The 21,601-nt window shown below is 44.9% G+C and overlaps 1 protein-coding gene across 3 annotated transcripts in view; it reads left to right on the forward strand.

The window, feature by feature from the left end:
* Window positions 1-21,601, forward strand: part of LOC146704428 (genetic suppressor element 1-like) — a 39,700-nt gene that overhangs the window by 11,781 nt on the left and 6,318 nt on the right. The window contains exons 1-12 of one of the 3 annotated variants that reach the window (XM_085461568.1): window positions 7,886-8,027; window positions 9,685-9,864; window positions 11,225-11,424; window positions 14,725-14,891; window positions 14,983-15,183; window positions 15,899-16,054; window positions 16,871-17,160; window positions 17,956-18,259; window positions 18,374-18,981; window positions 19,103-19,215; window positions 19,312-19,600; window positions 21,406-21,519. In XM_085461568.1, coding sequence (XP_085317694.1) covers window positions 9,687-9,864; window positions 11,225-11,424; window positions 14,725-14,891; window positions 14,983-15,183; window positions 15,899-16,054; window positions 16,871-17,160; window positions 17,956-18,259; window positions 18,374-18,981; window positions 19,103-19,215; window positions 19,312-19,600; window positions 21,406-21,519 — 2,620 coding nt within the window. In that variant the 5' untranslated portion in view covers window positions 7,886-8,027; window positions 9,685-9,686. Of the gene's footprint in view, window positions 1-7,885; window positions 8,028-9,684; window positions 9,865-11,224; window positions 11,425-14,724; window positions 14,892-14,982; window positions 15,184-15,898; window positions 16,055-16,870; window positions 17,161-17,955; window positions 18,260-18,373; window positions 18,982-19,102; window positions 19,216-19,311; window positions 19,601-21,405; window positions 21,520-21,601 lie in introns of those variants that run through there. The other 2 variants (XM_085461566.1, XM_085461567.1) reach the window with 2 other exon arrangements.

Consider the following 21,601-nt stretch of genomic DNA (forward strand, 5'->3'; position numbering starts at 1 on the left):
TTTTCTTTTCCATTGCTTCCTTTAGTACTTGTTGTTTCCATAGAGAGAAAAGTAGGGAAGTAGGGGGTGGCTAATCTGTGTGCATATGCATATGTGTTTATGTGTGCGTGTGTGTGTGTGTGTACAAATGAGTGTCTTTTCTGCACTTATGCAGGCTAGTGTGTGTGAGAGTCTTTCATCAGTGAATGGAAAGGGAAAGACTTGAAGGAGAAAGTCTATTCATTGAGGAAAACATCAAGGCTGTTTGGTGCTACTGTGTGTCTGGCATCTTAGAAATGCAAGAGGAAGACGAGAAGGAAGGAGAGAGAGAGAGAGAGAAAGAGAAAAGTGAGAGGGAGGAGAAGGATGGACAAGGTAGAAATCTGCACTCTGAAGCGCAAATTGATGCAAAACAGCTGTTAAATAGCTGCAAAGTGGAGCAGCTGCTTGGGAGATGAGGAGAGAGGGATGAGGAAATGAAGGGATGAATGATCAAGAAAGACGGAGACAGAGAGGCCCAGGGGAGATGTTGAAATATTAGACTAAATGAAGCTGGCTGAGCAAGCTTATAGCACATCATGATAGATGAATGGTATTAAACATGTTTAGGACTTGATACTTAACATAGCATATTTATAACTTCAGCAAATATTGTAGAAAACCAAAGTGAAGTGTATTAATGGTATTTTCGCTTCAAATAACCCATCTATCTATCTATCTATCTATCTATCTATCTATCTATCTATCTATCTATCTATCTATCTATCTATCTATCTATCTATCTATCTATCTATCTATCTATCTATCTATCTATCTGTAAATAAGTAACTGATTTGCTACATTACCTGTTTAACGTAACCACAAAGTTGACACAAAGCTGGTGAAAAATTAACCCACAGAGCACTTCACAGAAAAATGTTATGGTGACAGCGATTCTACTAGAAACAAGCAGCACTTCCTCTGTTTTTTTCCACAAGCTGCTACAAGCCTCTTTGTCTCTGCTTTGTCACCTTTTGAAAAACAATCCTTGGCTGCATGAGGTCAGCGTACAGTCAGGTTGGAGCATCACTCAGAGTCCAGGGTGTCTTCCCAGACTTCCTTTGCAGATACTTGGAAACATTTGAATTTATGACACTTTGCATGTCTTTTGCTTAGCATTCATACATAACAAATCATAAAGTAGCCTTTAATATCCACTGCAATAAGACTTGTTGCAATTTAACTGCCTCCCTAAGCAGTATTTTTACATTATATCGGAATGGCTACTTTAAAGAAATAGTATACAAACGTAAATCAGTTAAAATGAGCCTGATAGTGATTCTCTGTATGGTGTGAGTGTGCAGTAACAGCAGGAGGAGCTGACTTGAACAGATCTGATTGTCTCCAGTGGACAGTAAACATGTCCGGGCTGTGAGGTATCAGCAGTCTGGGGCCACATCTTCCTTCCCTCCATCCCTCCATCTCTCCAGGGAGCATCAGAGGAGCAGGTGCTTGCCCTCCTCCTCCTCCTTACTTCCCCCTCCCATCTCATTCCCCGCCTCCCTCCCTCCCTCCTCCCCCCCCCCCCCCCCCCCCTCTCTCTCTGTGAGGACAGTTAATGAGTTGTCCTTCTCCTTCCTACATCTCCACATCGCTGAGTGTCGTACTGCTCTCTGTGAGATCAAGCCGTGCGGCAGAGCCGTCATTTATCCACACAATGATGCGCGATAACCAAGGATTCTGTTTTCTTCTTTAGAGTGGCGGTGAGTTGTGTGTTTTCTGCAGTTTCAGTACAAAAGTCTTTGTTTGCTCTGTTCTTACCTGGAGAAAGTGATGAGGTCTTTCATTTGAGCCTGTCTCTGTTGAGTTAACATTGCTTGGATGTTGTCTGCGGGGCTGAGCAGCTACTGACCCGACTTCTTTTACAGTATTTTATTTCTCTTTGTTGTAGCCATCAGTGCCTACACCGACTTCAAGGTGTTATATTTTCTCTTGCGTTAAAGCTTTGGTGTGTGTGTGTGTGTGTGTGTGTGTGTGCGTGCGTGCGTGCGTGTGTGTGTGTAGGTTAGGTTATATCCTGTTTGTTATTTTCCTTCGCCAACATAAGTCGGATAGTTAGAAGTGAAGAGTGAAACTGAAGTTATTTTTAGTCATACCGCACTCAAAGGCTGAATAAGTTGAAAATATGTGATAGGGAAAACTGGTCCATCTTGACAGACAGCAGGTGCGAGCCACTTCTGGTTTCCTCTGTTAAAATACAAGCTTATAAAATCTTAAACTCTAATGCTGGGACCAAATACTGGAACCAAATAATCCCTAGTGTCACAAAGACACGTTAAAGGCTCAAAATTCAAAGACATTTAAAAGCTACTTAATATACTGTCCTGTTGGGAATCTCTAAATGCTCTTATTTTGAAGCCAGACCGATCCACTTCCTGCTCCGTGCGGTGAACTTGGGCGCAGCTGCAGGGTGGGTATTTAAAGGTGTTTGTGGTTCCTTGTTATGCGTCTTTCTTGCCAAACTTGTCAGTGATCAAACACTTGTGCTGTTTGCGCTGAGCAAAGTTCATAGACAGGAAGACAGAGGGAAGCGCTCACACAGCAACAGCGGCGGTGTGGGACAGTTTCCCTCTGATAGTTCATCTCACAGCACCCACGGGAGACAGAAGAGTCGCTCTTTAATCCGGGACCTTTAACAGCGACTGTATTGTTTGGCTGAGATAGATGCCGCCGGGCGCATTAGCAGCAGTCAAGCGGATCCCCTTCGCTTTTGTGTGTGTACACAGCCCGCAGGTGGAGTTCAACACACACACACACACACGCACACACACGCACATACGTGCACGCGTGCGCTTCATGCACCATGTGCTGCTCCTGACCTGCCGTAGACCAGCTGCTCAGCAGGGGTGTTACTGAGTAAACCTCCAATCTCTTTAATTACCTCCTTCTCATATAGATGCTGCTCATGCTGCTCATACTATGGCTTCCCATTCATATCAGTGTTTCTGTGTAATCAGATTACAAAACCTACTCTGGTATTTTGTTGACTTGTTATTGTCATCATTATTATTATTATTATTATTATTATTTTAGATTTAGACTAAGTGGTGTGTCCTCTGTGGGATGAGATGTTGTAATTTTGCAGGTTCAGCCTGTCGGTGCCAGCTGTGATTGGCTGCTTCTTCTGTGGCGTTCTTCGCCTTCAGTGCTGGTTAGTTGTGTTAGAATATTTTATCATGATTGCACAAGCGTTTGAGTGCATAATCTGACCTGAGGGCTATCTGGTGTTGTTCTGTAGCTGAGCAAACAGTTGGCTACATGAGCTGATATGAAGGGCAGGTGCTGATGGTAATAAATAAAGTGCCCCAGCCGTGCAGCTTTGGCCTAATCTGTACAGTGATAATAAGCAAGGAAATAATCCATAAGATCCATTCAGCTTAATTTACTCCTGGGCCAACAAGTGTCGACTTTGCTCTGATTTGCTGAACATCTTCACAGTTTGAATAATACTCTCTGGGCACCAACATGATTGTTTACTACAGCAACAGTTGTTTAGCAGGTGTGTCTTTGTGCACCTTTGTGCAATGAGACTGCGTGTGTGTGTTCTCTTCAACCCATCCCCCCTCCATCCTCCTCGTGTTTGCTCAGATGGTCGACGTCTAACCACGACAGTGTCGGCACCTGGTAAAACAGAGCGGGCCTCGGGCCAGAGGAGGAGTAACTGAGGCTGTCAACCGTCTGACACGACCCTCTGTGTTTGCACCTCTGCCACTGACGCTTAGCACATGAACACCTGACACACGCCGAGTTTAAAAAAAAAAAAAGGCTGCAGGCAGGAGTCAGGCGCTCGCCAGGCGCCAAAATAAACTGAGACGGGAGTAAGATTGGTTTTCCTCAGATTGTTTTATTTTTTTATTGTTTTTTTCCCATCATTTCTGTATCAGAGAGGTGAGACTGAGGCACAAGCTGTAGAAGAGATCGATGACACAGATGGGGGGGACCCTTCTCCCCCTTCTCACCCTGGACACAGTCTGTTTGACCTGCTCCCCTCAGGCAGGAGGCTCCGGTCCATTCGCACCAGAACCTCTCGCCACAAGAACAGTTTCTTCCCCTCTGCTGTTGGACACATGAACAATAACCACATGACTGTCCCCGCCACTAACACATGACCCTACGCTGTGTCACTGCATCATTTCATGTTTGGCACTGATCACCACCTGCACTCATGTATATATCTTTCTACGTAGCACTCATAATTCTTATTCTCATGTATATCTCATGCACATATCTTTCTTTCTACATAGCACTTTAATTCTTATTGTCTGCACTGAAGCACCGCAGCAATTTCCTAATGTTGTAAACCTCAACATCTGGCAATAAACCCATTCTGATTCTGATTCTGAAGGCAGAAACGCAGCAGACGTGATCGGAGAAGCTGTGGAGTGAGTGGTAGGAGGCTGAAGAAGAGATAGCGAGGGGGAAATGACAAGCAAAGAAACTATAGTATGGACAGATAGAGGAACGTGTGAGGCAGGAGAGCAGCCACTATTTATATCTTCTTTCTGTATGTGAAAGACAGTGACAAGAGGCTCGTAGACACACTGAGAAGAGGGGTTCACCCAAAGAGGAGCAATGCCTTGCAGCCAGAGGAAGGTGGAAGGGAAGGCCCTAGGTTCAAGAGGGAAAAGAAGAGGATATGTAACCATGAGGCTTTTTTTTTACCCACTGGCAGCCCACATTTCAACTCTAAGCTGAGGCTGTGATAATTTATAGACCTTTCACTAACATCTTGACTCTGTTATTATTGCACAGTAAACATGGCTCTGCTCTGGCGGCCTCGCTGTAAAGCATAAAGCAGAGTAATGGCTGCTGCACTTCCCATGCTTTCTTTGTTATTCATATACCTCTACGTGCTTCTAACAATCTGCCCTGGCGTGTTTTTGGATGCACTTCCCCTTTTTTGTGTGTGTGTGTGTGTGTGCATGCATTTGTTTTTTGTTTGCTGGAGGTGTCGGTTATTACAGTACGTGGTTTTTCTGCTCCACTTATCCCAGGACCATAAATCCGTGCTGGCTGTTTGGTCCCTAGGGGTCACATGCATACGTTTTGTGACGCACAGCTCCCGACTCCTGAGTCAGCTAATTGTGAATGTGCCTTCCTTTTCATGTACTCGCACAGACGGCCTGCATGTGTTTGACACTGTTTTTTTTTGGGTTTTTTTAGTTCCTTTTTTTTTTTACATTCACGTTAACTTGTGACCCTTTCCTGTGTCGGGTGAGTGTGTGTGAGTTGCTGGAGTCGGGGAGAGTGTTCGTTGTTTATGGATTGTAAGGATGTGTTAAGTGTTTCTGTGCAAGCTGCAGAGTGACTGGAGCTAGTAAAGCCATTTAGCAGCCCCTGGAGTAACCCAGGAGACTGCTGTGTTGACGCCACTCTGACTGCTATTACAGACAAGTTTAAGAGGCTGTAAAACATTTGGCTACTTTTCCTCTCTCTCGTTCTCTCATTCTTCGTGTGTGTCTGTGTGTGTGTGTTGTGTCAGAGGAATTTGAACAAGTCTGCCAGCTATTGTAACAACGGCAGTAGCCACTGTTGTGATTACTATCAGCCGTAGGGGTCCAGATAATAACATCTTAGAGCTTAAATGTAGCATATTTAGTGTGTGTGTGTGTGTGTGTGTGTATATGCACTTATTATTGGTCTGCTGTTGGGTAACAGTTTGTAAACAGCCAGTTTAATGTCTTAAATGTTAAAATAGTAGCTTGCACAAGAACACACACACATATGCGGTCATATACCAGTGTGATGGGAGTTAATAACTAGGTAGTATGTTACAACCCAACCTCTTCTTCCTCCTAATGACCAATCCCTGCTTGCACACACACTCTCTCTCACACACACACTGCTTTTTTTTTTTTTTTAATGAGCTGACGGGGCAGAGCAGGACCTCCCCCGCTGTCCTCACAGTCCCCCCGAGTCGTGTGTGGTGTGTGTATATGTATATGTGTGTGTGTGTGAGAGAGAGAGAAAGAGTAAAAGTGGAAGAGAGGGGCAGGGTAAAGGTGTTAAAGACGCAGGCCTCAACATGTCTGATATCTCTTGCATCATGCTGAGCAGGGTGGGATTCTGTATGTAGGTGTGTTTGTGTGCAGATGAATTTCGTGCAGTTTCCATTTTGGCAGCTGTGGGGAAGTCCTGCTAGTTTCTGCTTTTCGACAGGGTTTCTTAGGAGCTGAGGCATCGCTGGTCACTTAGGTCAACGCTGAAAACTAAGTGCACTGCAAAGAAATGTTGTACAGAGGGTGCATTTATCTATCTCTAAAGCTCAAGAAAGGATTGAGTAAAAAAGTGCATTTTACAATCTGCGTGGTGCAACTTGCTGTTGTAAAATTGTGTAAATTACATGCTATCAGTAGCGTCATGTCTACTGTACTAAGCTCACAGTTGAGCCCAAATACACCGACTCTGAGCAAGTAGCAACTGTAACAACAGGATTTTTTTTTCAAGTTCACCTATTGTGCTTTTTCTTATTATTTGCCTATTATATGTTCCAGTGGTCGATTCTCATTTAAAACATAACCAAAGCTTCTAGTAATAACCGAAAGTTCAGGCCACCCTAAGTGCTTTGTTCAAGCTTTTTTTCGTGTTTTCCCTCAGTATGATGTCAATGAGAGCAGATATCCCTAATATGGTCATCTGCCAGTACAGTAGTCCCACCCACCTGATGTTCAAACCTTCTGTTTATGAGGGGCAGCCAATGAGAAGAAAGTTGGCTTAATTAAAGAGAGGATGGTTTAAAGACCTGCATATTATCCCTATTATTTCACGACAGGCTTAACAGTGATCATTAGGAGTAGATATGCATAACTGTGGGGGGGTGCTGTAGCCAAGCCCATTCACACATGCGGCCGACTCAGAATCACCAGTTAACCCAACATGCAGGTCTTTGGGCGTTGGAGGCACCTGGAGAAAACATGCAAACTCCACACAGAAAAGCTGACAGCCAGTGGATTTGAGCCTTGCTAATATGTTTATTTTTAATGTGATGTCAACATGTTTGCTTGATATCAGCGTGTGTGTCATAACTGTAATGATAATCTTGTTCGCAAACACACTCTATTCTTTTAAATGAATCTGCGTGGTTATCTGAAATGGACAGCGCACACAGGGTGAGGCCTATTGTTTGCTGATAATAATATGGTCTTTCGTATAGCACCATCCTCAGGCAAAAATTCCCATTTTCCTGCCTAAGGTTGTTTCTCCATTTCTTCTTCTTCCTCTTCTTACACCCAGCTGTTTTCTGATGCAGTGAGCAATAGAGCCTCACGGCGCCTTTTAGTCATGTTTACTCAATCTGTCCTGTTTTTAAAAAAAAAAAAAAAAAAAAGATTTCTAGAGGGAGTTAAAAAAAAAAGCCTTAATTTGTATTTAGGGCTGTTGTGTGTTTCATATGTCAGCCCTCCCGCTGTCAGGAGCAGCAGTGGTCAGAGGTGAAGGGTTAAAGGTCACTGTAAACCTCACCACATAACCTCCTGCATCCCAGAGCAGACAGGACTGACTAACAGAGAGACAGAGTGATGGATGGAGGGTTAACACTACCCTGTACCTCACACACACACACAGAGCTCAAATCACACACCCTCCCCTTCATCACCCTGCACCCTCCCTCCCTCCTCGTACTCATCCCCTTCCAGTCACCACGCCACCCTCCCATGAGTGCTAGCCAAAAGGAGGAAGGCTGAAGAATGAAGAGAGGAAAGAAAACGACAGAAAGCGCTGTCTGAGGAGGAGAGAGGGTCGGGTTGGTTGGTGGGGGGGTGGAGGGTGCGTCTGAGGAGAGAAAATGGATACAAAAAGTGAGAGAAGAGAGGAGTAAAAGGTAGGCTGGAGAGGGAGGGGGGCAGTAGATGGCGAGAAGGAGGAGGAGGAAGAGGTGGAGGAGGTGGGAAGTGGATAGAAAAGAGGTCACGTGACCATGTAGCAGCTGCAAGGCTGAGAGGGGAGAGAGTGAAAGAGACTCTCATAGGAGCAGAAAGACGACAAGCAGGAGGAGAACAGTGAGCGGCAGGGTGAGTGCTTGCATGATTGAATTATGCGCATATGCACACGGCAGCCCGCGTGTCTCTGTGTTTGTGAACGACATGGATAAATATCAGAGGGTGTAAGAAAAGATTGTAGAAAGAAGGAAGAAAGAAAGCAAGAGACAGAGAGGAGATTATGTGTGTTGGCTTTTGTTAAATAAGCTCCAGTGTGCTGAGATAAACGGGAAAGAGTGGAGAGAAAGAGAGGGAGAGATGGGGAGGAAAGAGTGGAGAGAAAGAGGGGGAGGAAAGAGTGGACGAGTAGAGGGGAGAGGGAGGGAGAGAAGGAGTCGATAGAAACTGTCTTATCATCTCTCCCTTGACTGCTGGGCTCAGCAGGGACAGAGATGTAGACACACACACAGCCTGTCAGGATCTGAGCTTTTGCTCTCTTCATCTCTCTCGTTCCCTTTCTGTCTATCTGATTCACAGTTTCAAGTTCAATTTTCTTTAAGACGTGTAAATACATGTGTGACCGCAGACATGAAGAAATTAGGAGGAAGGACTGTATAGAAACAGGTTCTGTTAGATAAGAGCGTGGCATGTCAGAAGCTACATGCATGTCAGTTGTATGCATCACACACTGTCTAGCTTTTTGTCAGCTTGCAGGGTCATAAAACCTGAAACGGCACATTTCTCTCTAATCTAGGCTTCTATGTTTGGGAGCATGTGCAAAGGAAACCTACCTAGAGTTAACCTCTAACCAGCTCTCGTTTTTTTTTGTTTTTTTTTTTAATTATCTCTTTCAATCTTAACCGAGTTTAAATCTGTTTTAATGCTCCTACATACTTTTTTAATCACTCTGCTGTTTTCCCTGTTTTGGAATCTGTAAGTCTGAGATTTCCAAGCTCTGAAATCCACCGTTTACTTTATTCTTCCACTTTATCAAAGTTGTCAGTGTGACGAGCGGCACGTTCAATAATGGTGTTCATTGTGTTCATATGAATTTTTCATGAGTGTGTTTACTGCTCTGGCCCTTTTGTTTGCGCTCTTTGTGGTTTTATGTGTCTGTGTGAGTGTTCTAAAGGTGTTCGTGTGATTGTGTGTTGTGGTGCTAATGAGGTCAGTGCTGTAGCAGCCAGGGTGGGTGGAGGGGTGCTGGCTAATTCCAGCTGTAATTAACATTAGTGGGTCAGTAAGAGGGTAGAGGGTGAAGACAAAGGTTACCTTACTTGTGTTTGTTCTCAGTGTGTTCTCTGTCCAGTAGATCGATGGACGCTCTGTGTGTGTTTCTGTTTTCTGCATGTATGTGTGTACATGATTGCATGCTCCACAAGGGTGTAAAAGCGCAGTGTGGTTTGTGTGTAGACGCCCCTGCGGTCTTAAGATGTGTTGGGTGGCTCCCTTGAGGAAACGGACATGTGTGCACTCATGTGTGTGATTTGCTATTAGGGTCACCGCTCTCCTGCCTCCACACTGTCTCTAGTGGAGCTGACCCCCACGTATGGACTCACTATCATCCCCAGACACACACAAACACACACTTGTCAGTTGAGTTTTGTTGATTCAGAATGACTCTGGTACCAGCTGTGTTCAGAAATCTTTTTTTAGGCAGGAAGTTAGCCGAGTGCAACGCTGAGCGAGGCCTTCGCTTAATCAAATCAATAATAAAGTTCCTCGCATCTTTTCTTTCCGCTCTCGCCAGGTATGAACCATGAGTCCAATAAGTCACCATCATTAGGAATGATCTCCACGGCGAGTCGCACCACGGCTACAGTCAGTCCCCTCAGTCCACTAACCAATGGGAACGCAGTTGCCCAGTCTGCAAACTCTGGATTCGCTGCTGCCCTTCGTAAACTGGCCAAACAGGCAGAGGACCCCAGAGGTGAGCACTGGTTTAACCACCCTGCACACACCCAAACACAGCTCCAGCTGCCTCAAGCCCTGGAGAGCTAACGTATTTTTGAGCACACACACACACAAACACACAAACAGACTCCTCTTTGTGTGTCACACCCAGTCCAACCTTTACTGCTGGTGTCAGGTTTGTACAAAATCCTGTTGACTTTCCTTGTTTCTCTCTCCTCTGTGGAATACTTCAGCTTTTGCATGGAGAAATGGGAATCTTTGTTTGCACACGGACACTTTAGCAGGGCGTAGGAGAGTGGGTAATCTTACGGTTGATGGTAGATTTTAATTTGTTGCCTCTGGACAGAGCTAGGAAAGCTCTGTCCTTATTCTTCCAGTTATTATGTTAAGCTAAGCTAACTGACTGCTATAGCTTCGTATTTAGACTACAGACACGACGGCGGTATCAATCTTTTATGTAATGGGGGAGAAAAAAGCGGTTTCTTGAAGACAGGAACACAATGTTAATGAATGAAAATTGGACAGCGTATTGAAACACAGTGCCAGTAAAAGTGAAAGTAGATCCTTTCAGAGTATGGTTGTATTTTGTGAATTATTGTGAAATGTTTGGCTGCCTGGTAGCTATTTGGTTGTGTGTGTGTGTGTGTGTGTGTGTCCTCACTCAGCTCACTGCTGTCCTAATGAAGGTGCTGGATAAGAGCTGACCTATCCTGACCTCTCCCTCTCTGTCTCTTCCTTCCTTCGTTTCCATTCATCTCCTAATAATGAGAATCTAATTACAGCCAATTATAACAAGCTCCCTCTCCCCTTCTCTCTCTCTTTCTGTGTCCCCGACTCTCCATCACTATCTCATTTTCTCTACCTGCAGCTCTACATGAACTCATTGGTTCCTACCTTCTCTGTCTCATTATTTCCTGCTTGTTTCCGAGTGTGTTTGTTTGTGTGCGTGTGTATGTGTTTCTCAGAAATATGGAGTAATGCCAGAGTGAATGTTACGGAGCACGCACACACTCCCTTTATCACACCTCCCCTTTGGTGTCACACCCCAGCCTCTTTTTAACACAGTCATTTATGACATGCTTCCTTCGCTCTTTTTACAGCAGTTTTTTTTTTTTTGGTGCGTGTTCGTAATTGTCACACACCTACTTTCATCTCGTACCCTTTTCCTTCCGGTATCATTATTACACTTTCCTTTGTTTCTGTCACATTTTTTTGAAAGCTTTTTATCAAAAATGACTGAAAGTGTTTAGTTCGTCACGTTGACAAAAAAATTGAAAAAGTTATGTGCCACGGGGAGATTATTTGATCGTGAAATCTTTTTAATCTGATCAGATGCTGTTTGCTGTCATTCATTCCTCTTTCTCTCCCTTCCTCAGGTTCTGCCCTCAGCAGTGAATCGTCTCCCGTCTCTTCCCCGGCCACCAGCCACAGCTCGCCGGTTACCACCCCTAAGCGGGGCTCTTTAGGGCCCCTCCTGGGCCAGAACAGGGGCCGCAGTGTCCCCAGCACACCTCCAGTAGTCACCATTGCCCCCACAAAGACAAGCAACGGCCTGTGGAGGGCCGACGGAAGACAGGTAAGACGTGTCATTCATCACGCTGTCACACCTCTGGGTGTTTCGCGCCAGTCTGAGACAAAATGTCTGCTGTTTTCTCTCTGTGCATCTGTACCTTTTGTTCCCCTGTCACGCCGGTCTCCTCTTTTCTCTCGGCCCTTCCTCGTCTCTCTCTCGTGTTCTCTCAGTACAGATGAGTGGTCTGTCGCTCTCAGTCTCCTTTATCTGTCCTGCTGCTGCTGCTGCTCCCTCCATTAAAGAAATAGTCCCAGTGCTTATCAACATCCAACTGTCAAAACCAGCCGTCCAAGCGTTGCTTTCTTCATTTACCCCATCCTGCCTTTCTCTGTGTTGTCTTACGCTTTCATTTTCATGCTTCCAGCCACCCTCTTCCTTGCTGTTCTGCGTCTTTTTCAGCAACACATTAAGTGTTTGTCTAAAAAATACGCACACAGTGGAGGCTGCAGAGACTGGCACTTTTTGTCTTCAGCTTCCTGCAGATTGTGTGCGTGTGTGTACTTGACCCTTCACCACAAAAGGCTTAGGATGTGAAGGGGGACCTGCGCGTGTGTGTGCGTGTGTGTGTGTGTGTGTGTGTGTGTGAATTTAAGCTGTGGCAAGTAACCAGGCCCCTCAAACAATGCAGAGGTTAGCCCCCACAGTAGCCACTTCCCCCTGGATCAGAGCTGCCTTTCTCCCCCTTCACAAAGACCACTCTGTGGCCCAGCCTGCCTGGGGCTCTTATTCAGACATTCAGAGAGAATCGAGGAGGGAGGGAGGCAGGGAAAAAAATGGAGAATAGGATGTTAAGAAAGGAAGGGAGGGAGTGTAAGAATGAGCGGGAGAGCAGAGCTGTGTGTTAATTCAGTGTTTGTCCGTACTGTGCGGACAGAGCAAAGGACCGTTTAACCAAAGGAAGCAGACTGCGTGTGTTTTATTGCCGGGTCTGTGAAGGCCATTGGCTGTCTGCGAGGTCAGAGGTCAAGGAATGCGATGGCTGCTCTCCAGACCGTCCATGTGTTGCCTCCCTGTCTCGTTTTGACCTAGTGAGGATTTCTGGGAGATGGCAAAGGAAAGCTGCTTCGTCCCTGGTTTGAATCTGCTTTCCATGAGTGGCATATACAAAACTATTCAAACGTATTCAAAACACGAGTATTATACTGCAAATCAAGTGTTGTACTAAACTAAGGTAGCAGATTGGGTGTTGCTGAGAGAGGTCATTTGTTTGTGGTTTGTCTGTGGTCAGCCTGACTTGTACTGCTGTCTGTTGCTGTAGCAACAAGATATGACACATTAGTGTAAATGTATGTCTTTTTCTCATTAACATACTTTGCTAAACGGTTCCAGGCAGCTGTTTCTTATTTAGAATCAGTGTCTGGTGGTCTGTTGGCTTCTTGGTTGGTTGGTTAGTGAGTCGGTGGCTCCGTCACACCAAAAAATATCGCAGCACTTTTTCATTTTCAATTCCTGGTTTTACTTTGTTTTAATATCTGTTAATCGCTAACTGCAAGCATGCAAACAAACGGTTAGATCAGCTTAATCACTGCTGTAGACTATGAGTCTTTTCATTTTCTTTTTTTGCCTTACAGTTTGGAGCATAGACTGTATATGAAAATGGGAATAAACGTAAAGTCATGGATTAATTCGCCAATATTAGTTTTGGAGTCTTCATTATAGAAGAGTTTTGTGATTTTTGGAGCTAGAAGTGATATTTGGCAGCTAATGTTTACAAGCTACAGTAGAAACTCTATAAGTGCAACACATATATTGATGCCTACTAGTAAGTGCTAAGCATAAAACATAAACATTAAAGTTTAGAACACAGAAGATCAGTTCAGCTCAGTACAGCTGGCTGCAGTGACCACACCTTTTTCTTATAGCAGGCTGCAAACACGTTTGCCTGCTGCATTTTAGTATGGAAATTATATAAAGACTGTAAAGACTGACTTCCTTTTGGAGCACAAACAGTATAAACCATGGATGCCACCAGATGGCGATAGCTGTGTTTGCAAAGAGACATCAGTCCTACAGAAATCAAAGGAAAAAACCAGTCCCTGTCTTGACCTCTGTAAACACTTTGCTGCTAAGATTATGAGCTTAACCACAAGTTTTGGGTCATGCTGAACAAAACATTAAGTTTGTTTTAAATTTATTTTAAAATTCAGGATTATCTGTTCCATATTACCTCAATGGAGCACTTTGCTTTTAGTCTGCAGGCTGACTTGTAGTTCCTAAGATATTTAAAAGTAGAATGGGAGGCAGAGCCGTCAGATTTCAGGCCTCTCTTCTATGGAGCCAGCTCCCAGTTTAGACGTGGGAGACAAATGCCCTCTTACTTTTGAGATTGGGCTTAAAACTTTCATTTTTTATAAAGCTTATAGTTACAGCTGGATCACTCACACTTTTGTCTCTCTGTGCTTATACACCACTCTGCATTTAATCATCCTTTATTATTAATCTCTGGATCTCTTCCACAGTGTCTTTTGTCTAGTCTCCTTCCCCTCACCACCACAGAGTCCTAGCAGATTGGGATAAGACTGCGCAATCATTCACTAACTAATTGTGAATCACAGGTCCTTAAACAAGGACCGTGCAGTTTCACAGTCAGACCCGCCCTGGTGAAGCAGAAACCCTCCACTCGAGGTTCTGAAACAGGACTTTAGAAACCAGTGGGCGACATCAGAGAAGCTACATCCATCTCTTACACTGTCTATGGTTTGGAGCCAACCTCAAGTGGCCATTTGGTGAATTGCAGCTACTAGACTACTTCAGTATTGGCTTCATTTCTCAGATCCTTGAGCGCTGCTTGGTTTGAACAGAATGAAGAACAATGCCGCATGACATACCAGACAAAGTGGGAGAGAGCCTTGGATACAGGCATGGGGTACTTGTTTCTTAATGCGTGTTTATATGCAGGTTTGGCAAAAAAAAAAGGCCTATTTGGTCATGGTGGTGATTTTGAGCAATCGAGGATCAAATGCAGTGTTGTGGTGGCCAAATCATCTGAGTGAGAAGCTCAGAGAGGGAGTGGGTGATGAAGGATGGAGCAGTTGGCTAGATATTGGGATCATCTTTCCACTTTGATCTTGACCTGTTATGACATATCAGACCCACTTTTCCACTCCGCTGAGCCTCTGGCTGCAGCTCAGAGGTTTTTACGCAATCACTCCATCTTATTTCTCACTCGTCTTTTTCCAGAACTCCTCTACTCTGTTTGAATGTAGCGCGTGCACACTCACACAGACACACACTGGAAAAATAAAAATCACACCAATAGACATAGTAAAGTCTGCTCTCACACTTTCTGTATGTCTTTGTCAGGTGGAGCCGAGTGTTCAGGGTCTCAGCAGGGAGCGGGTGGGAGCTGAGAACCCCCAGCCACAGCAGGATAAGAGGACTCCTCCCATCTCTTCACCTCACCCCCTGGCTCACTCCTTTGGCCTCACACCAAGCAGCATCATGCAAGACCCCCGAATGCAGAGCATTAGGTAAGTGTGGCACGTGCATACTGCGTAGCTGTGCAGAAAAGTCTGCGTGCAGAATTCATTCTTAAAATTATCCTCTGAATATGTTCTGCAGTTTGCCGGGGCAGATGCACCCCGTAGTGCCCTCAGGTGCCGTTCCAGAGGAGTACCTGAGAGCACTCCGGCCGTTCGCCACCTCAGATGACCTCCGTCTGAGCTCTCTGCCCCTGAGCCTCGACCCGGCCGCTGCAGCCCACGCCGCCGTCGCCGCTTACTATCATCCAGCCTACTTGCACCACCCTCTGTCCTTACCGAGGTAACAGAAACCCACACAGCTGCCATTTATCTTTTTTTAGGTTAATGCCTGTGTATAGCAGTAATCTGCATTCTTCTTTATAGCCACCAGGGGGCTCCTTGGGTTTCAATGAGAAATGTAGCTGGAGTCAGGGGCTCCCCAAATTGATGACTTCACTTAATCTTTTCTGATTAGTCTATAGCATAATCACTAGTCTTAATGGATACAACATGATGATCATTTTGTAAGTAATCTAAATAGCAGGGTGTGTGTTACAGTGCAATTGACAAGTTATCAATCTAGCTTTGGGACTGCAATATTCCTCGTTTTCTCAACCCAATCTTCTCCTCTGGTTTTAAAACACGATGCTGAATTCACTTTACTAACCAGTAGGCATTATCATTGTGGCTATTCCAATTTTTATTTACAGTCTTTTTATATAGCATGCTGGAATAAAGCAGGAAGTGTGCAGTGTCCACTATAGCTCACCGGGTTGAGGTGGCGCCCCATAACAAAAAGCTAAAGTCCTTGCTGCAGGGGCCTGGGTTCCGACCTCTATTCTCTCCATGCTTTTACTGCTTCTTCTGCACAGTCCTGTCAAATAAAAGTCAAAATGTTAAGAATAAAAAAAAAAACTACATCCTTTAATCTATTCTGCACTCACTTATCAGATAACCATCAGCTCCTCGGTGGCAGATATATTCTGACTCATTTTTTGATTTTTTTTCTGCCACAGGATGGAGGAGTCTCTGTGTCTTTCTGCACTGCGATCACAGTTCTACTCTGTGCCTGCAGGGGGTGCCTTCCCTCCACTGCACCCCTCTGCCCTCCACTTACACCTGCCTGGAGGCCGCTACCCTGCAGACCTAAACCACACAGCCTTATCTGAGAGGTAGCACTTTGTTTCTTTCTTCCTTTCCTTCTTTCTTTCTTTCTTTCTTTCTTCACTGTCTGCAGAGCTGTGTAATCTCTCTGCAGGGTAGGCACAGGTTGCTGACTGTGTGATATTTTTAGCACACACCCCACAGTGCCTCCTATACACTTATCACACACACACTGCCCTTCACACACACTGTACGCCCACAGACATGCATATGCAAGCCAGCGCTTACATAAAATCGCACACACATAACAAAGTATTTTTTTATTTTTTAAGTCCCTCTGTGTGTCTCTATTTTCTTTCAGCACTTTGAGCTGCTTTCTCAGTTTGACAATACTCATTGTTTTCCTGTGGCATAATGCACAGGGGAAATGTTTGTGTTTGAAATGGATGGCATTCATCATCTGGTTCTGTAATGGCTCCTGCATATCTTGTAGGTTTGTTTGTGTGCTATTGATTGCTTGTGTGTGTGTGTGTGTGTGTGTGTGTGTGTGTGTGTGTGTGTGTGTGTGTCATTTTCCTGTGGATACCTATTAAGTGTTCATCTGCTCTTGCTCAGTCATGCTGTGTATGGATTATTTTCCTCGTGTGTGTGTGTGTGTGTGTGTGTGTGTGTGTGTGTGTATGTGTGTGTGTGTGTGTGTGTGTGTGTTCTTCTGCAGCTGCGTGTGTGTGTGTGTGTATGTTTTAGTAGAAATGTTTGTGCGAGGTTCACCAGTGTGTGGTTAATATCTGCCTCATGTTGGGTGTTGCATCTCTCACCTTCTCCCTTTTTGTGTGTGTGTGTCTGTGTCTGTGTGTACGCATACTTGTCAACCTCCCCCACAGGCTACAGATGGAGAACGAGCTCCGCCAGCGAGAGAGAGAGCAAGAGCGTGAACGAGAGAAAGAGAGAGAGCGAGAGGCCGGGCTGGAACGAGAGCGGGAAAGAGAGAGGGAGCGAGAGGAGGAGAGGGAGCGTGAGAGAGAGCTGGAAAGACAGAAGGAGAGGCAGAGGGAGAGACAGCAGCAGATGGTCAGAGCGGCGGAGGGCCACTACCTGGCTGAGCTGCATGCTCGGAGGGCACCACCGGAGGACAGGGCCAGGCCAGGAGAAAGGCTGACCCCGAACAGACTGGGTACCTACACACAAACACGCGTGCACATGTATGTGCACTCGCCTGCAGGTGCATGCTCAAGCATGTATACAGAGTTTTAGAAACTGATTTATTTATTTATTTTTTACTTAATTTCAGTTAAAATACCCAAGTAGTCTGTTCTGAGTATAGCTGACTCATTATGACTCATTATTATCGAGAAAGAAGACAGAAGCTCACAACACTGCTGGTTTTGATCTGCAGTAGTTTAAATTTTTAACACTTGTGTTGCTTAAATAAAGTGTCTGCCCAACACTTTGGACCTGAGCCACATATCCTGACAGCTACTGGCCAGATTGCAATGAAATCTGTTAGAAACATTTATACCCCAAAGGGGAATTTCTAATGACTTGCTGACTTCTCAAGTTGTTGAAATAAAACTATCAAAGGATGCGGTAAATTGTTTAAAGTACAAGCAGACTGACATATAAATTAGCACACTTGTGGTTGAAACCTTTACATTTTATTCTCTCTTCAAGCTCTCGCTCTTTGGCTAAAAATCTCAGCTCTGCACACAGTCTGTCTCATTTTTTTAACCTCTGTGAACACATTCTGCACGTAATACTATAACTTAAAAGGGCAATGGGAGCAGATCCTAAAATAAGGCTTCCTGCAGTGGAAAATGGACTAATATGTCCAGTTATACTTATCAAACTGAAGGACTTAGAAATAAAGACTGCATCAAATAAAGGCCCGTTACTTTGTGCTGTTGAAGTAAATAAACATCCTGATATATCAGCGTAGCACATAACACATGCACTTTCCATAACTCCACAGTTTCTCCAGATAAATCCAAGGACTCCGAACACCCAGGTTTTTCAGCACCTAAGCCTCTGCAGCCTAGCATTCACTCCTCCAGGGGCTCTGTGCCATACCCAGTGCCCAGCTTGTTGCCTTCTCACCTGGGGAAACATCATGCTGGTGCTGTTGGTGGGATCCATGGAGCTCTTTCCGCCAGCATGATGAGTCAGAGAGCCAGCGAGGAGGCGTGGTTAACACAACAGCGAGCACAAGGACAGGACAGGGAGCTTGGCCTCAGGTCACCGGGGAAAGGGGTGGAACCGAGGAGAGACGGCAGCCGGTGAGAATTAGCTGCTTCTTCTTTTGAATACAATTTGTATCCCTTTTGAAACACCATGCACTCTTTATTAGGTCCAGAATTTGAATAAAAAAAGTTTCTTTCTGTTCCTCTAAGCAGTACCGGTTCAGTCTATCACAACCCAGGCAGCAAAGATGTCGCAGCCTGCCTCGGCGCTCCACCGCCGCTAATCTCCCCAAAAGCTCCTCATCAACCTCCTGCCCCTGCCACTACACTGTGGAACCCAGCTTCTCTTGTTGACGCACCTGCAGACTCCCGCAGAAAACTAAACGCCCCAACGCCACCGAGTCGACCGCCACCGGGATTGACCAGAGCCGAGAGACCGCCTGCGGCATGGGGAGAGAGGCTGGAAGAGGGCAACAGGAGGATGGCAAAAAGCCCAGAAAGGTTCGCCTCACTCAGGGGAGCAAGTTTACAGGAGTGCTGGAACAAGAGTGAGCAGGACAGAGCCATCCAGAGCCTCTACCACCGGCATCACATCAATAACCTCCACCAGCGATCCTTTATGCCTCCGTCTATCTCCAGTGGAGCCTGCACTGACCTAGGGGGACGGTGCCAGGCTGCTTCTCCGCCAGCGGTAAGGGAGCGACCGCATCAGGTGCCTGACAGCATGATGGTGTACGATGAGGTTCTCCAGCAGCATCGCAGGCTGCTCAGCAAACTCGACCTGGAAGAGAAGAGGAGGAAAGAGGCCAAAGAAGGAGGTGAGAGGAATAAAACAGAAAGCAGCAGGAGGTGGAGATGGAAGACTAAAGGGAACTGCAGATCAGGTCATTACTGATGCACAGGCCTGCAATTGTTTTAATAATGCTCTGCCTTTACCAGGTTATTACTATGACCTGGATGAGTCATATGATGAGAGCGATGAGGAGGAGGTGAAAGCTCATCTGAGAAGAGTGACAGAACAGCCCCCACTCAAGCTGGACACGTCTTCAGAGGTGCGAAAACACACACAGTCACATATGCATTCATCACAGGTATTAAGTTTTTTGGGAGTTTTTTTCCCCTTTTGTCTGATTGATCTTTCTCCAAAGAAAGTGGATTTTCTGCGTGTGTGTGGTCTTACTACGCTGACCCATCGCGATGATCTTCTGGCTCAGAAGAGGAGGAAGAGGAGGAGGATGATGAAAGAGCGCAGCGTCTCTCCTCCGGCTGTGCAGGGCAAGAAAAAGGCCTGCTCATCTTCAACATCTTCAACACCCACAACTCCCTTAACTACTCCGTACTCTGCCGAGCAGATGGACTGCACCCCCGAACTGGAGAAGAAAAAAGACTTCCTCCTTATGTTCAACCTCTCGCACGTCAGCCCACAGCAGAGGAGAGGTAACAACCTGTTTGGTATCCACACACACATCCTACGTGCTACTCTGCTTTCTTCAGAGTTGCTCTGGTGATTCCCCGTGGAGGGGATAAAAAATGAAGCATGTGAGAAGAAAATAAAGTTAGGAAGAATCTGAAGGCTGGAGTGGGATTTTCTGATTTGTCCAGCAAGAGTAGATTTGAGCCCACATCCAGGAAAGACATGGTACTGCTTCAGAATGTGTGAAATCTGTTTAAAAGGTCATTATTTTATGAAACTGGATAAACTGCAGATGTATAATGGAAAAAACTGGCAAAACTAAATATGTAGAAAAATATCTTCAAGTACACTTTTGGGTGGCTGCTATATCAGGTAAACCTATTAAACTACCTGTTAACGAAAATCAACCAATCGCGTGGCATTAGCTTAGAGCAGGGGTCCGCAATCCCAGTCCGCGAGGACCAGTGCCCCTGCAGGTTTTAGATCTCACCCTGGGTCAACACACTTGAATCACATGATTAGTTCATTACCAGCCCCCTGGAGAACTTTAAGACATGTTGAGGAGGTAATTTATCCATTTAAATCAGCTGTGATGGATCAAGGACACATCTAAAACCTGCAGGGACACCGGCCCTCGTGGACTGGGATTGGGGACCCCTGGCTTAGAGCATTTAGGCGTGTAGACATGGTCGTGATGACCTGCTGAAGTTTAAACTAAGCATCGGAAAGAGAAGAACGTTCATTTTAGTGACTTGAACAAGGCATGGTTGTCAGGGTACTCCAGAATCTGAGGATCGTCTGGGATTTTCCCACACAGCCATCTTTACGGTTTATAAACACTGGTCCAAAAAAGATAAGATATCAGTAAGCATTAGTTCTTTGGGTGAAAATGACCTGAAAATGAAGTGCTGATGTCAGGAACAACAAAAAGTGCAACTATAGTATGCAGAAGAGCAAAATGTATGAAATCGTGAAGCAGATTTGCTACAAAAGCAGTTATTAATCAGAAAAACTTGGTCCTAAGAAAGTGGCATTGGCATGTATAAGGTGTACAATGCAAAAATCTTAGGGGTTTAAAAATAACATGAAGGTGACCACAAGTCCATACCGTCTGCAGTAGTCACTGAAAACAGATGGTGACTCTGGCTGTACGTTTGGGGTTCTTGTCATGCTGCAGGATGAATGAGGACCAATAAGATGCCTCTCTGATGGCAGAATGCAATGAATGAGAAATTTTCCATTGCTCTCTCAAGTTTTTATATTAAAAGTTAGAAATATTATTATGCAAAGACTGCCTAAGAAGTGTTAAATATTCTTAGAGCTCTTTGTTTTTCACACTGGCTGTGTTTTTATTTTATTTTACCCCTCTGTTAAAAAGAATCTCATAACTACAATCTGAAAATTGGATTTTCAAATACCAGCGTAAACTCTCTGTTGTTAAATGATTATTACTTGCTTGCAGGGACACTGTTGTATAATCAGCAGCTCACTTGCACTCTCTTTTAAAGTTTTTCCTCTTCATTTTCTGAAGACTTTTCTGTAAGGCTAGTGCTTCAGTAAGATTTAGTTGTCGATGAAATGGGGCATAAAATCTAAACTCAGTGTACGCTATTCTGACCTTAAGAAAACATTTGGAGACTGTTGAGGGGGGGAAACTGGTAAGAACTTCATTAAATTGAATTTTTTTTCCTCTCTGAATTGGGCATTACCCTCAGATCATCCATTTACTGACACTTCCCCATTAGTTCCCGGCCAAGTCATTTTTTTTAACACATATTTTTTTAAAATATGAGTGATGGGTGTTCTCATTCTGTCTTTTTCTCTGTAGATAAAGAGAGAACAGAAGAGCTGCTGAAGGCCATTCAGAGGAAGACTGTGACGTTAGACACACTCAGATATAATCCTTTACCACTGTGCAGAAGTCCTCCGGCTCCCTCCACTGGTGAGGCACACGCAGACAAACGCAGGAAACATGAATGCATGCGCTCTCGATTAATCAGCAAACAACTCTTTAATAAAACTTC

Source organism: Copadichromis virginalis, linkage group LG7 (assembly GCF_057382275.1).
Source record: "Copadichromis virginalis isolate Kocher_CV1m ecotype Utaka linkage group LG7, C_Virginalis_male_GT1.1, whole genome shotgun sequence".
Lineage (NCBI taxonomy): Eukaryota > Metazoa > Chordata > Actinopteri > Cichliformes > Cichlidae > Copadichromis > Copadichromis virginalis.